This window comes from Arvicola amphibius, chromosome 9 (genome assembly GCF_903992535.2).
Source record: "Arvicola amphibius chromosome 9, mArvAmp1.2, whole genome shotgun sequence".
Lineage (NCBI taxonomy): Eukaryota > Metazoa > Chordata > Mammalia > Rodentia > Cricetidae > Arvicola > Arvicola amphibius.
Genome location: NC_052055.2, coordinates 26,856,565 through 26,872,876, shown reverse-complemented (window position 1 = coordinate 26,872,876; position 16,312 = coordinate 26,856,565). Strand labels below are relative to the sequence as shown.

Below are 16,312 nucleotides of genomic sequence, written 5' to 3'. Positions count from 1 at the left end.
GAGTCTGTTGATTTTTTTTTTAAGCAATGATTGTTTTTCTTTTTCCTGTGAAGTCCCCAGTGATTTCCAAGGATAGGGAGAAGCTTCCAATCAGGGTGGGATAAAGCCGCTCCGGCTGGAGTGATTGGTCTCTGATTGGGATGGTGGTTTTGTTAGTATGGGCAGCTGTTGAGGAAGCAGGCATGAGTTGTACCCACCCCCCTTTCTGTCTGCTAGATGCTGTTGAGTCTTCCTAAAGCATTGATAGCCCTGTCCCTGCCTGTAGGGCAGCCAGGAGTAAAGCATCCTCCCTGGATTTTATTTTATTTTCCAGCCGAGAGAGGGACATTCCATTTGGGCCCACTTGGCTGCTGCTCAGCTGTTCTGAGCCAAGCAAGGACGGCTGGGGCACTGACCTTCAGCTGAGATAGGCTGTGGTTTTAATGAGTTCCCCATGTCTGTCAAGGCCAGAGAGAGGGACGGACATATCTAGGGGTTTTTGTATGCCAGGCGTAATTGCCAGAGTCTGCGATGCCTGGATGCCTTATTGGATCCTTACTGTGGGAGCCTTGCTATGTCCTGATGACATGGTTTTTAATACCTCCAGTTATAGCCAAGAGACCTGAGGTTCAGGGCCTTCAGCCAGCCCAGTACTCTGTAGCTTCAGGTAGCCATCAAGGCAGGTCAGGATCCTAGGTCAAATGTTCATCTTTCTTACCACCTCTCCCCAAACACCTATCCTCTGTGATATCTGCCTTGTCTGTCAAGTACCTACAGTGCACATGTAGCATTTATACAGCTCCTGTTGTATAACTGGCGGTTTGGATTTTACGTCATGGTCTGAACATTTATTGAGCACCAGCTGCAAAAACTACTGGGCTTTTAGATCCTGCTGTATACAGTCTTTTCGGAGGTGCTGTGGGGAGTCATTCAAGAATGACTTCAAGAGACTTCAAGGAATTCACAGACCAGAAACTGGACAGGAGGGGAGAAGCTGGGGGATGATGGAGGAGGAGGAGTTAGGGCTGAGTGCACCCGGCCTTGTGGAGAAGGGAGGTCATGCGTTGGGGTGATGGGGCCACAGTACTGAGGACTTGGGAGCAGGGAAAGCTTGGCCTCGCTAGGCTGTGTTTCCACCCCACTTGCTGGATGTCTCCTCTGTGTGGGCTCTAAGAGGGAAGAACTGGATGGAAAGCCAGGCCTGGTCTGCCTTGGGTTGTAGGTTCAGGAGGGAACCAGAGACAGGAGCCCTTCTGCCACACAAGCAGTTGTGTGAAATAACTGACTTCTGCTGAGGGAAGATTTGTGAGGACTCACAGGTTTGGAGGATTTGGTCCCTATGGCAAGACCACGTCATGGCAGTAGGCCAGCTTGTGGCTGGTGGCAAAAATAAAATAAACTACCCTGCTGCCCTGGAGGCCTGCTGTGGGCCTCAACCTTTTAAAAGTTTGCCTTTACCTCTCAATAGTGCTAAGCTAGTGAGCAGGTCTGTACTAAATTGGTCTATGGCATCCATCCCAGAGCCAAGCTCTGGCCAGGCTGTCATGGCGCCCTGTTAGAGTCTCAGGGAGCCAGGTGTTACTCTGCCCCTAGGGCCCTGGGCTGGCTGACTTTCTTTCTCTACTGCTGAGTTCTAGTTGCCAATTTTTCTTTGTTCTCCCTCTACAGATCTCAGGATGGACCCAAGCCCTGCCAGACATGGTCGTGTCCCACCTCTTCGGCAAGGTTAGTGGTGGGGGTGTCTTGCTGTCCTCGCTGAGCAGTTAACCATGTGGCACCCCACACAGGGCCACATGGGCAGGTGGCACACACAAGGTACAATCAAGGGGTGACCCAGGCTGGAGTCTGTGAATTGTTGTGTAATATTGGCTCACAGTCAGCAAGCCATTCACACTGCTTTCTACCCACCCCCTTTGGAGAATTTCATACATGTGTACAAGGTCTTTTGATCAAATGTACCCTGAGTTTTTCCCCTCCAGATCTCCCTCTCAACTAAATGTATGTGTTTTTAAAATTTACTAAATGCTGCTGGTGCTGCTATTATAAACAAGAGTATAGGGCTATCCGCTGGCATGGGCAGCCCCCCTCCTTTCCCCCAGCATCCATCAACAGCCAATGGCTCCTCAGCCAGGGGTGGAGCTTCTCGATAACCTGTCTTTGTTGAAGCACAATGTGCGACATATATTTGATCAAATCCATCAGCCCTCAGAGTGACTAAGATGGTGGAAATGTCCTTCACACACACACCTTTGTGTCCTTGAACCTCTTCTCCTCCCAAGCATCTCTGGTCTGCTCTCTGTTTCTCTAGATTTGTCCTTGAGTCCCATACTCTCTTCTCTGTGGTCGTAACATGATTATGTTAGAGGCTACTTACGTTTTTGGACGCCATCATCCATTTGGCACTGAGTAATATTTCACTCAGTAGACATACCGTAGCTTTTCTATTGACCTGTGCTGGGCCTTTATTTGTAATAGTTTGGGGCTTTTATGAATGAAGTCTGCAGTGTACATGTCTGTGGGGATCAGCTTCTTGCCTATGTGGGGCCCAATTTCTGGTATTTGTCAGGGATTAGCTCACAGAATCCGCTCCAAAGCTCTGTGACCATATACTCATTCCAGTTTGAGGTGGGAAAATGTAGATTAGAGGCTGGATGACTCGTGTAAGGTCTCCCAAGCCAGGAGATGCATGACTGGGATTTGATCTGCCTTCCTAAGCCTCTGGCCTTGCTTGGTTCTTTCAAGGGCTGAAGACAGAGCAGGCATCCTTACAGTGTCCTAGTGAGAGGTCTGGTCTTTGCCTCTGTCTGGTGTCACATTGCTGGCCTCACCCAGAGCCAGCTGCCCTGAGAGAGGATGTATACTTTTGGCTCACATTCAAGTTCAATGTCTGGAAAACCCCTTGGTTGCCCAGACTCCGTGATATACCACTTTTCTGAACGGGGCATTCTCCACTGCTGAGGTAATGAATGTGATGATTCTTTGATGCCCCCTGAGTTTCAGAGCAGCAGAAAACATCCGCCTTTGCTTTGGTGTCACCCTGGGCTTGTAACTGAAATGACTCAGAGCAACCCGGGGGTATCATCACACAGTTCAGACTGTCCCTCAAGTCCCTTGAGGCTGGTTGATACCCCCCAGTTGCTGCTGTTCATTTTGGTCAGAACCCCCCCCCCCCCAGGGTGTCTTTGTCATGGCTTAGCCTCCTTGCTGACAAAGGTTCCTTCTGATCCCCAAAGTGACAGGAACTTTGTCCTGTGGGGGAGGGGAGGGGTCCTACCGTGAAGCAGGAAACCTGGGTGCCCATCACTGTCACTCAGTAGTCTGCACTGGCCACCACAGACATGCCATGAACCTAGATCACAGTTGCCTCTGCCTCAGCCATGCTCTTCCTCCCTACTGCTGTGGCTTCAGTGGTGACAAGCCTTCCCCTCTGTCCCCACAGGAGGAGATGCACAACAACGTGGAGGTGGTGCACACATACCGCCAGCACATCCTCAATGATATGAACCCCAGCAACCTACACCTATTCATCAGCGCCTACAACAGGCAAGAGCCCTTGGGCAGGGGTGGGCATGGCCATGTCTAACTGGGGGCCTCATCCGCCTCCTGCAGCAGGCCTGCAGTGGAAGCGAAGGTCAGGGCTGTTACAGCTGTAGGTTAGCAGAGTGGTGTCTGGGGAGGACAATGGCTGTGCGGACGCTGCCTGGCCCTTAGCACTGAGTGAGCTCTGCCAGGCTCTGGCTGATGCTTCTATCCAGACTGTGGGACCAGGTGAGTAGGAACCAGCTGAGCAGTCAGGGTGGAGGGTGGAGGCCTGTGCCCAATGCTGACTAAGAGTAAAACCTTCTATGGGTAGACCTGGGCAACAGAGTGAAAAACTGTGGGAATGTAGGACCCTGGAGGCTGCTGGGAAGCTTGAGGACCTTGTTCAGAGCTTTCCTGGGGAAGGGACTACACAGGGTTAGTAGCATCAGTGACAGGTTCTGGAACGGGCACTCACGCAGCCTGCAGAGGCGCCTCTGCTGCACTTCCAACACAGGGGCCAGGAGTGAGCCTTGCATGCATCTAACCTAGGACAGGGCCTAGGACTTAACCTCCTCACAGTGAGTTTGCATTTGCAGTGACCTTAGCATCTCTGATGGGCTTTGATGCCCTTCTCGCAATCCTGTCAGCGTCTCAGTGCAGGAGACCTATGGCGTTCTCACTGCTATCTGAAGATGCAAATGGGTACCAAGAAGAGGGGCATGGGCTCCTGGCTGGACAGTGGGAATCACAGGAATGAACTGGAAAGGGGCTGTTACTGAGACCATTTCCTGGAGAGGAAGCAAAAGCACAGAAAGGTTTAGTGTTCTTCCCAAGGTCACACAGCTAGGACATGGCATGGTATGATTTGAATGCTGCAGTGCTGGCTTTGGTCTCAGAACTTCAGAGGGCATAGGGGCCAGATGTTCACATGCAGGGATTAGATCCACTCTGGACCTCTGCTAGCATAGTGGGACACCACTAGCGCAGGCTTTGGGACACATAGAGGGAAGGTTTGAGTTTTAGAGATTGAGGCTTCAGAACTGCTGAGGACAGCCTTCAGTTAGGAGTGGAGGGGTCCCAGGAGGCCACTCTGGAGCTTTTGCATTGGTGGGTGGTGGGTGGGGGCTCTAGGTAGGGGGACAGGGAAGCAGGGACATTTAGTGAAGACCTGCTTTGTTTCCCTGTAGAAATAATATTAACACTGATAAATTCCAGGAAAAAATGAGGAAGGCTTCATTAGAAACAGATGAGACCTGTTGACTCTTAATTACGTCTATGGACACTAAGTGGTCCTGGGGTCTTGAGCGTTACATGACCTCATCATAAAGATGATCTGTGGTCTTCTTCTAGAATGGTCTAAGGTGGGATCTCCAGTACTGGCATGGTGGGAGTGGCTCCTGGGACAGGTCTGCCAATGCTAACAATGTGTATGTTGTCTACAGCCGGCGGGACCTGGAGATTGAGCGGCCAATGCCTGGAACCCACACCGTCACCCTGCAGTGAGTGGCTTTCCTCCCCTCTGTGGCCAGGCTACCATGCTCCACTCAGGGCTGCTGGTGCAGGCGTCTGCTGGGTGTGAGAAATGCCCCCATAGGGTGGAGCACTTTGGTAGAGACGGCTGACTGTATCTTACCCAAGCTATCTGACTTGAACCTCTCCTTGTGTAGCTGGAGTCAACATCGGGGCAGGGAGTTTGCGATCATAACTGGAGCCTTTGAATCAAGAGGCTGATTGCCTCTGTTAAGCACATTCAGCACCAGTGGCCGAGTTAGGCTGTGCTTCCCAAAGCCTAGAGCTGAAAGATACAGGACCTGGCATGAGAGTTCTGTATATCTAGTAGTCAGTGGTTGCAGCTGACAAGTTCTACTGGCAGTGATGGTGTCTTTCTATGTTCCCCGTGTGCACCACACTGGCGAATACTTGTGTTATTTTCTTTGTCACTTATGCCACATGTTTTTTTTTTTTGTCTGTCTTAATCCCTGGAAAATTTCTATTCCTCCTTCCCCAGGCGGAGGGTGCATTGGAATGAAAGCATTAAGACACAGGAGTCATTGGGCTGAATTTTTTTTTACTAAGGTAGAAATAACTGCTAGTCCTCTTTATTCAAAGTTCAAAACAAAGGATGCTAGTGTAGGAACATCAAGGTACAAAAGGTGCTAGGAAACCTAAGTAGCCTTTTAGAATCCTGCTGTAGTCCAGAGTCTAGCATGTGAGAACCTGGAGCTGGATTTTGGGGTGACTTCTCTTTTTCTGTCCTGTGCAGGTGCCCTGCTCTGCTGGTGGTTGGGGACAACTCTCCTGCCGTGGATGCTGTGGTAGGTATCAGTTCAGCAGACCCCGAACCCTCACCTGTATGAGTCTCCCTGTTTTTCCCTCCCAATGCAAGGATATTGTTTAAATGCCATGCCAGCCTTGGAGCAGAGCTCAGGTCAGCTTCTCAGTGTGGCCTCCAGTCCTGGCTGCCTGGCCACCTGCCTCCCCTGCCCTCCAGCTGTCCACGGGCACCTCATCTACATGGCAGGATTAAGGCTAGGCTTCATGGCTAGGCGTTCTCCCCCAGTCTCGGCACCAGGTGGGCTTTTCCCTTAGCAGAAAAACAAAGCCGGGAGCTGGGTCACGCAGAGCTTTCTGCCTCAGTTTCCCCTCTAATTCCCACCTGCAGTGCTAGGGAGACACATAGAGGATGGCCTGTTTCCGGACATCCTTCCACCTGGGGAGATGTGTGACTTGAGGTTGTTACTCAAAGTCCAGACCATTGCTCTGCCTCTCCAGTGCTCCACGGAGCTGGATGTAACCTGCTTGGCTTGTCTCCCGGTCACAGAGCTAGTCATGGGAGGCCCAGGCTCCAAAACCATATGTGTTTAAGAAAACAATGCCCACCTTTTTTTCTTCATGACTGAGGGGACGGGGGTGTTCCGGATGGTGGGGCGGAGTGCAGGGGAGACCAGGGCACTCCTGACTTGGGCTGTGAGTCAGGCACTTACCTAGTCTTTCCTCTTGTGCAGGTGGAATGCAACTCCAAGTTGGACCCCACAAAGACCACCCTGCTCAAGGTATGAGCAACAGCAGGGCTGCAGCTGGCATAGTTTAGAGTCCCCCAAATGTTTTCAGACCTGAGCCGAGCTAGTTGAAGCACAGAACTATTGTTAGATCCTTGAAAGTAAGGATTTGGAATTGGGTGTCATGCATATCTCTGTTTTCCCAGCACTCCAGAGGCAGAGGCAGGAGGATCTGAAGTTTGAGGCCCTCCCAGACAACACAACCTTTTTTTCTAGGCTAGTCTAGACTGTACTTGAGACCCTGCCTCTGAAAGGGAAGAAGGAAAGGACACATGGGGATAGGGAGTTAGTTAAGGAAGCAAGCCAGCTTGGAGCCAATCTGAGGATGCAAAACAAAGTGGTCCATTCTGGGGACCATACTGCAGGGGGGCTATGTACTTCTGTACATGCAGCTGGGGGAAGGTAGACTGGGACACAGGACCAGAGTCTCCTTTTCCTAGGATGGGGCAAGGACATCCCTGCACCAGAGGGACACACCACACCCCTATGCAGTGAGAGGGTGTGAGGCTTGACAAGCCTCCTCTGGCAATGTCTCCTGAGTTCAGTGTGATTGTTACCTTGTGCTGGGTTAGAGTTCTGCAGAAATCCCACAGCATGCAGTCAGGGCTGTTTGCACCCCTAAAGCCACCTGTGTGTGGCAGCTGTACCTGGGTGGTGCCACAGGCTCAGGCTCCTTCCTGAGGATCTCCCCACTGGTATACCCTGGAGGCCAGGATCTTGAAAGTTCTATAAGCCGCCCTGGCTTCCTAAATGACATAGTTGAGCCAGGTATGCTTTCAGGGATTACATGGAGTGGTCTGTAGGGGTTTGTTTCTGTGTGTAAGCTTCAAGGAGTAGTTGCCAAGGAAGATAATAGATTACGGTCAACAGCAGCACCCACCCACAATCAACCCACCCAGAGCAGAGTCAGGTGGGTAATCCTGGGGGAGAGCACAGACTGCTGCAGCTATGATCTAGGTGTTTGGTACTAACCAGCCTCCCTCCTTTCTAGATGGCAGACTGTGGCGGCCTCCCGCAGATCTCTCAGGTGAGTGAAATTGTGGCTTTGTCACTCAACACCTGTCACCTCCACTGGTGGGGTGTGTGTACCTTTATGACCTAAGAACTCCCTTTACCCCACTCCCTCTGTGTGGCATCCAATGGTAGTTTATGCATATATTCTCATAAAATGTGCTTCATAAATGTGGATTTCCTAGATCTCCATCAAGCAGCTTTAGGGGATTGGGTGACCCTGAGGTCCACAGGCTTAAGAGATTTGCCAGATGGACCTGGGTTGGCCATGGGGTCAGAATCGTGGTTGCCTTGCTCTAGCCAGGGGCTATTGGGAGCTCAAGCCCAGAATAGAGAGACAGAGAGACTATGACACCACAATGTGTGTGTATATAGGCCATGTCTGTGTGTGTATGTATGTGCATGCCTGTTTGTATGCATGCACAAACGAGAGTTGTACATGTGTTTCTGTGTGTGCACATATGTACATTCATGTGCCTACATGCACATGTGTCTGGGTATGTGGGAACCTGTATCCCTGCATTTGTGTAGCTTGCTTGCTCATCATCCTCCAGTCCTTGGCCTACTCCCTGCTATCTTTATCTGCTTGCAACCAGGACAGATCTAGCCTGGGCCTGGACTGAAACTATTTAAACACTGGTGAAAACTAAGCCTCAAGCCTGATTCCCATGTAACCGCTCCCACTGTCCCTTCCCTGTCTGGGCGTGATTGCAAAAGACTTTCTTACCTTTGTTCAGATTACGCCTTTGTTGTAGTTCTCAGAGGCTGTAGATAGGAGCAGATATTTCAGCTCAGCATGCTAAGGGGAAACTGAGGTTGGAAAGAAGCAAATGTTGCCTATGGTAATAGTGGCCAGTGGTGCCCTGCTGGCCCCCTCTTCAAAATCGGTCCATCTTGAACAGATGTCCTTTCTCTCTGCAGCCAAGTCATGCCCTGCTTTGCCATTGTTTGGCGTCTCACAAAATTCCAGGGTATAACATTTGCAAGGCTAAATGTCACCCAGGCTGTTTGCCTCCTTGCAGATGAGTGGCAGGAGTTGGTGCAGGTAGATGCAGGATGGCGACTGCATGGCCTCTGTCTGTGAGAAGACTGAGCCACTGGGCACACAATGAGCACACAGATGGGCCCTTAGTAGCACCTCCTTGTACCCCAGTTAGGTTGAATGAATCATGCAGACGAAAGAGTGGCTCTGGAGGTAGCCTTGGCACTGCCTGCTCATTTAACCAGAAATAGCCTACTTAACCCAGCTAGTGATAATAGACATTCACCCATCTAGCCAACCATTTCTTTCATCTTTCCTTCTAGTCTTCCTTCCTTCCTTCCTTTCTTCCATGTCTTCTCCCACCCATCTTTCTCCCCTTCCTTTCTCTACCTGTCAATCCTGGTTTTATTCATCCATCAATGAACAATCTGACTTTTTATAATCCTTTTTATAATCCTTCCTTCTTTTTCCCTTCTTCTAGCTAGTCCTTCTGCTTTCTTTTCCCACTTTCCTTCTCTTCCTTCTCTCCGTCCTTCCCTTCATCTTGTGTGCATCCAGGAACACTGACCTTGTCAGTCTGGTGCCAGGTTTCCTGGAGCAATTTCTGCAGAGTCTCTAGTCAGCCAGGTGGCCTGTGAGACCGGGCTTTAGGCCCAGAGTATGACTCGACCCTATGTGCCGTTGAGGACATTGACTCAGAAAGTCTTGTATCTTATTCATGCTCTTTCGGCCATGAGACAGGTTAGAGATGTTTGATCCTGGCCAAAGCTGATTCTGGACTCCATAGCCATCCCTTGGCTCTTATGCTCTTCCTGTCCACGTGTGGTGGCTTTGGCCTGGACAGAGCTATGGCTTGCAGAAACAGGTGGCCTATGATGATCTGGACCTCCAGAAACTGACCGCATATTCTCTCTCTTTCCTACAGCCCGCTAAGCTTGCTGAGGCCTTCAAGTACTTTGTGCAAGGCATGGGATACAGTAAGTATGACACCTTGGGCACCAGGCAGGTGTGGGGATGGTACTGTCACAGCTAGCAATATGGGGTTGGGGGGGGGGAGGCTCTGTCATCTTGGGTGGTTTTAGTTCTTAAGCATTAGGCAGGTCTGAGAAAGGAGCCGTCACAACTATGCATGGCTGAATGAGGAATGAATCAGTAACCAATTTGATTTCCATGGAGCACACATCACTAAGATGTGTGACATTGGCATAAACTAAGATGGTGACAGTGTCTCTGGGCAGTGTGGTCTCAGGAGACCTCATTGTGTATCCAGCCCGTTAAATGAGACGCCATTATGTATGCATGAACAGTGGATCCGACATTTATTTAGCTTTGTGTGAGGACCATTTAATGATTATTTGGGGGGCAGGAGTGAGACAGAATATCCCTATTGGTCAGACTGGTCTTGAACTCACATCCTCCTCCTTCAGTTTTCCAAGTAATGGGATTACAGAGCAGAACCACTATACTAATCTAGGACTGTCTTTTAAAATCCTCCTTCCTCTTCAAAAAGCAATGACCAACAGCTGAACAAGGAATGCCCCTAATTCTGAACACATGCTTGCTCAAAAGACCAGAGTTGTAGCAAAGGTGGGGAGGAACATTAGTACATCTTCCCACTCCCTTCCTTTAACTATCACATTAATCCTACAAGGGAAGGCATAAACAGGCCACAGAGGAGTGATCTCTGGAAGGCTGATGAAGCCCGAGCTTCATGTAAGAGAGAACAGAGTGCTTGAGACCAAAAGCATAACGCCTTTTTGCTAGATCATTAAGTCAGGGAACTGAAGGACCGAGCAGCCTGCTTTAGGGACTTCTTCCTTCCCGCTTCAAGCTTAGAGTAAGTGTGTCACCCATGCGGCCTCTTTTTTCAGAAATGCCAAGCTGTGACCAGGACTCACAGGTTTGGCTGGGTTGCCTTGGTTGACACTGGTTGATTAACGTGTTGGTTATGGTTCTGGCCCAAAGCAGTTCATGCAGCTCTTCCTGCCTGCTGCTTAGAGTTTCCATCCATGCGACCTTCTTAGCTGGAAAAGTCTAACCTCGTGTTTCTTCCCTACCCCACCCACCCATTTAGAAAAGGATGGGCCTATTTGGTGAAGCACTATAAATTCCCCATGGTCCTTCACCCGCACTTGCTTCTCAGCAAGACAGAGTGAGGCAGCCTGCTGTGAGTGCCTCAGATGAGGTCCCCATCCCCAGTTGTCCCTCACCAACAGAACACATTTGCCTGTGGACTCTCCCCCTCCACCCAGCATGCTTTCCCTAGTGGAAATGGGTGAAAACTGTCGGGTAGTCCAGTTTCCCTTGCTGGGTGTGTATCACAGCCTGTTTGCTGTGTATTCTGGAAGGAAAAGAAGCAAAAGCTAGGCCTTGGTTGTTCCCCAAATCTGTCTCACTTCTGTCTCCCAGATCAGTCTGACAAATAGGCCTTGGAGAGATAATAGTAAGAGCCACCGACCCAAAGGCATTGCCGAAAAAGGAGGTTCTGGCTCACAGTGTCTTCCTGTGATGCTGGCCTCACAGGTCCTGTCCATTGTGTGCTTGGTGTCATAGGATGTTGCCATTTCCTGGTGAGGTCATCAGGACTCGCAGATTTGGGTGGAGAAAAGAGACTCAGAGTAAAAAACATATGAGCCACAGATGTGCACTGACCCCAGTTCTTCCTGAATTAAAAATAGGCTGTCAGTTGTGTGGTGGTCCACTTCTGTATTAACCTCAGTATTTGGGATGCAGAAGCAGAAAGATGTTCAGTGAGTTCAAGGTCATCTCAGACACATAGAGTTGGAGGTCAGCCTGGACTTAATGGATCCTTACCAAAAAGAAAGACAGAAAGACAGGAAGGAAGGAAGGAAGGAAGGAAGGAAGGAAGGAAGGAAGGAAGGAAGGAAGGAAAGAAGGAAGGAAGGAAGGAAACAACAACATCAATTCTTTAAGGAGGGAATTCAACTGAGCAAGGACTAATCCAATTATCCAAATGTGGGTGTCTGCTCTAGGGCACTGCTTCATTGGGGTGTGGCATTAGTCCTCCCAGTGAGTATCCTAAGAGAATCCCCCCCCCCCCCCCCGAGATAGGGCACTTAAATATCAGGAATGCATTTCCCCACAAGCTCAGAGGCTGCAGGTATGAGGCCAAAGTGTGGTCAGGGCTGGCTTACTTTGCAAGGCCTTTTCTTGTCTGCTTACTTCTGTTGGCTGCAGTCAGAGGCCTTGTGTGGCTTGTGGCTGCATCATGTCATATGGGTTTGGCCCTCTCCTGTTTTTTTTTTTTTTTTTTTTTTTTTTTTTTTTTTTTTTTATTATTATATTCTGAGGTTTTAAGTGGGCATGGATTTGGGGGAAGTGCTGCAACCCCAGACAGGGTGAGGATCATTTTGTTCTATCCTATTCTGTCAGCCACCTGCTGCGGCATGGGCAGTTGGGGTCTTGCTGGGGCTTGAGAGCTAGCAGGATCTTAGAAGATAGACAGACTGCTAAAATCTCCACAGGAACCACGTGGTGAGACCTTGGGTCCTCCCTGGGATGGGCAGAGACTAGCCTTGCTGGCCTCCGTGTTCTCCTACCTCCTAACAGTACATTGCAGAGAAGGTTCTGTGACCATACAAAGGTCTTCAATTTTGCAGACAGGCACAGAAAAGCTTCAGAAGTGACTCTCCAGCAGCCATCTAGATAATAAGCACATAACAAACTGCGGTTCATACCCATAATGGCTCTGGTCTCTTGCCCTGTGATCATCATATGCCTTTACCACGACTAGGCACTTTGTGAGGGGCATAGAAGGTGGATGGCCCCAAGAATGAAAGCAATAGGGAAAAGGGGCGTTCATTTGGGTTCTTATAAGGACACCATGGCAGAGACAGGGCTACGGTCCCACACCTGTAGAGGCTTCCCATATCCTAACCACATTGTGTTCTATGTTTCCAGTGCCCTCTGCCAGCATGACCCGCCTGATGCGGTCCCGCACAGCCTCTGGATCCAGCGTCACATCCCTGGAGGGCCCCCGCAGTCGCTCCCATACCAGCGAGGGTCCCCGCAGCCGCTCACACACCAGCGAGGGGTCCCGGAGCCGCTCCCATACCAGTGAAGATGCCCGTCTCAACATCACCCCTAACTCGGGTGCCACTGGGAACAATGCCGGGCCCAAGTCGATGGAGGTGTCCTGCTAGGCAGTCTGCGCATCAGTCGTCCTGGACTGGTGGGCTCTCCCTTAGCACCCAACCCCTGCCTGCCACCCTGCGCTAATGCGGTATTAATCCAAAGCTGCTTTTGTACAAATGAACTCTGGCGGTGGCAGACCCAAGCTGTTCAGGCGGCTGCCTGGGACCAGAGTGGGTGGTGGTGGACAAAGGCAAGAAGCAGTTCAAAGTTGTGTTCTGCTAGCAAGTGGCCCGGTGGCCCCTCTCTCTATCCTCAGACACCAAACTGCCAAAACTAAGAAAAACAGAGCTGTAACACTGCCTGGCCCCGAGCCCAGGCTGAGCCAGCATCCTGGTTCTCGGCATTTTGCCAGCCCCGCCCCCCTGCTTCCTGTTTCCTCCCCACTAAAAATCATTCCTGGAAACAAACTTATTTCTGATTTGAAAGGGGAGAGAGGCAGGGAAGTTGGGCGCCTTATTTTAAGAAGGAAAAACAAGATGAGGAGGGAAAGAGGCGGGATCTAGGGTAGGTAGAAGAAACCAAGTCCACACAGTTCACTGGAAGGAACTGGATTTAAAGTTCTGGATGCCAAAACCCACAGCCTGTTTTTCTGACAACCTTTTAATTTGCAGGGAAGACTGGTTAAAAAAAAAAAAAGTTCGGGCTATGTAAAGAAAACGATCCAGCAAATATTGGGTGTCATAGTGGTTTAAGACTCCCTGCCCCATAGCCTATCTGCCCTACTGTCCTTGGCTCCCATCCCACAGTGTGAATGAGTGGGTAACTCCTTTGTCCCCGGGGAAGGTGGTTTTGATTTGTAGTTGCATTCCTTGAGACAGAGAACTCAACAGGTGACAATGATCCTTGTCTGGGATGAGTCTCTAGGCTGGGAAGGGCTGGGGTTGCAGTAGGCATAGGATTGGGTGATTAATAGAAGAACCCAAGCGCTAGAACCTGGTGGGCATGATTTCAGTGAACACTAGCCTGTGAGCTGGAATCTTGTGTGACCGAGTCAAGCCTCGTCTCCCATTGTTGACATCTGGGGTTGGCTCTAAACTTGATAGCTAAATGGCTCTCAACTGGCCCATTGCTGGTTCTTCAGAGTGAACCATGTACTCTGGTGGGGGATGGGCTGAGAAGGTGGTTCCAGAAGCTGTACATTCCATGGGAACTCACTCGCCTCTCCTGCGGCCCCCTCTTCCTGCCCCTCCTGCTGACTGGGTTAGTGACGATGCCAGCCTAGTGCCCACGCCCTGTGCTACTGTCTTTTGATTCTCACCATGGCTAACTGTGGACTTCCCTATAGGAAATGTGGTCAGATTAGACTGTTGGAAGTCAGTTATCAAGGCCTGGTGAGTTCCAGGATCTTGGACTTGCTAAAGGAAAGTAGTCACGCCCTATAGCCGGCATGGGAGGCAAGGACCAATTTACCCACCAACTCCTACCATGGAAGCTTCCTCCAGCCTTGTAGAGAAAGATCAGGGATCCAGACCAGGGTGCCTGAATGAGGACAAGAAACCATTGTACACGTCTTTCCAGGGCAGTTTCTTAATGAGATGTTTGTATTTATTTCCAGACCAATAAATTTGTAACTTTGCAGTGGCTTGTGTCTTTTCCTTTTCCCCCTGTGAGGGTGTGTGGGACACTGTGAAACAGGAAGGGGTGGAGCTTTACTCTTGACATCCAGAGCTCCTGTGTGCCCCTTAATGTTGGAGTTCTTTGCCATAGATTGGTACTGGCCAGTAGAAATGGCACTGTCTGTCCTACGGGTTCCTAAACTCTCAGGTAGTAATACTGAAGAAAGAAGAAACAGGTGAAGGCAATTTACATATTACAGCCCTTTAGCCCAATATATCTAAACGATCACCATTTCTATGCAAACTGCCAGACACATCTTTTTCTGTACTAAGGAACCTACTGTGCAGTCAGCCTAGCCACATAGTAGGCATCCTGTAGCAGGTCACTATAGTGATGAGAGGAGAATGCTTTAACTCCTCACTTTATTAAGTATTTTATAGTTCTTGTAAAATCTATAGACTATGTGTAGTTAGTTTCAGTCAGTTTTCTGTGGCTATGCCAGATCTGGAGGGTTTATTTCAGCACACAGTTTTTTTTTTTTTTTTTTTTTTTTTTTTTTTTTTTTTTTTTTTTTTTTTTGGTTTTTCGAGACAGGGTTTCTCTGTGGCTTTGGAGCCTGTCCTGGAACTAGCTCTTGTAGACCAGGCTGGTCTCGAACTCACAGAGATCCGCCTGCCTCTGCCTCCCGAGTGCTGGGATTAAAGGCGTGCGCCACCAACCGCCCGGCCAGCACACAGTTTTTGGAGTTCAGTCTGGTTGGCTGACTTGACCACAGTGGCCAGATGGTTCAGCAATCATGGTAGCAGGACTATGGGAGAGGAAACTGTGGCATAATGACAGCCAGGAGGAAAGAGAAAGAGCTGAGACAATGAATATCCAGAAAGGACATACCTGAAAAGCATTTCGTTTTTTCCCAGCCAGGCCCTGCGTTCTATGGCTGACCACCCCTCTACAGTCAGTTCAATTCCGAATCCTCTGATGGAGTAAACCCACTCATGGTCAGTGCCTTCCTAGTTGCACTGAGGACTAAGTCTATAGCATGTGAGGGTTTTAGTTTTTTGGAGTGGGTTCAATTTATATCCAAGTCATTGCTCAATCACTCCAGAGATTCCCCATTACAGGTCGTTGGGGGCCCTGTCACTCAAAAGCAAACACTAGTGCCTCACTTTTAACTGGACACTAGCAGGACACTAGCAGGATGGTGCTGGTTCTCTCTTAGTGTCTCTTCTGTATCATGGAATACTTCATGATAGAACGTTGTGTCTTCTTTTATTATTGTCTGTCTTTTTGTAGGTCTTTCTTACTTGTAGCTGATTTCAGCATTAAGTGTTTCCATGAAGGTCACTCACTTGAGCGCTGTGTAGGGTTTTTCTCAGCAGGGGGATGGCCACAGAAATCAATGTCCCTTGTTGTGCTGGTGCACAGCTGTACTCTTGGAGTCTAGAGGATCTAGAGGATAATCTCTGTGTTGTTATGGTTTACTTATTTTTCGAGACATAGTGTCTCTCTAGCCTGGAACTCATCAAGTAGGCTAGGCTGACTGGCCCGAGTGCCCCAGTGATCTTTCCACCTCTACCTCCCCAGCACTGAGATTACAGGTATGTACCACCATGCCTGGTTTTATAAGTGTTTTGTGTATAGGTGTTTGCATGTCTACACCGCATGTATGCTTGCTTTGTGCCTGTGGAGGTCAGAAGAAGGTGTCAGACCCCCCCCCCTCTCTCTGTGTGTGTGTGTGTGTGTGTGTGTGTGTGTGTGTGAGAGAGAGAGAGAGAGAGAGAGAGAGAGAGAGAGAGAGAGAGAGAGAGAGAGAGAGAGATTGTGTTCTGGGGAATTGAATTGAATTCAGGTCTTCATTACAGGGCAAGTATTTTACCAACTGAGTCATTTACCAACTGAGTCATCTTCCAAGCCTTCAAGTGCCTCTGCCACATCATGCCAAGGACACGTGCTACAGCATGAATTCTCCCAGGTGAGATATATCTTGGTCTTCAGCCAGGATCATGTATGTTGGGGTTCCCCACTACCAAGGAGCTCCTCTGCTTTT

General features: G+C 49.6%; 1 protein-coding gene across 1 annotated transcript in view; it reads left to right on the top strand.

Annotated features, from left to right (window-relative positions):
• The window catches only part of Ndrg1 (N-myc downstream regulated 1), a 41,661-nt gene extending 27,375 nt beyond the window's left edge, over nucleotides 1–14,286 (top strand). The window contains exons 9-16 of the mRNA XM_038342002.1: nucleotides 1,648–1,704; nucleotides 3,419–3,522; nucleotides 4,944–5,000; nucleotides 5,765–5,816; nucleotides 6,507–6,554; nucleotides 7,552–7,587; nucleotides 9,479–9,530; nucleotides 12,475–14,286. Of these exons, the coding sequence (XP_038197930.1) occupies nucleotides 1,648–1,704; nucleotides 3,419–3,522; nucleotides 4,944–5,000; nucleotides 5,765–5,816; nucleotides 6,507–6,554; nucleotides 7,552–7,587; nucleotides 9,479–9,530; nucleotides 12,475–12,716 (648 nt within the window). The 3' untranslated portion in view covers nucleotides 12,717–14,286. The remainder of the gene's footprint in view (nucleotides 1–1,647; nucleotides 1,705–3,418; nucleotides 3,523–4,943; nucleotides 5,001–5,764; nucleotides 5,817–6,506; nucleotides 6,555–7,551; nucleotides 7,588–9,478; nucleotides 9,531–12,474) is intronic.
• The last annotated feature ends 2,026 nt before the right edge of the window (nucleotides 14,287–16,312 follow it).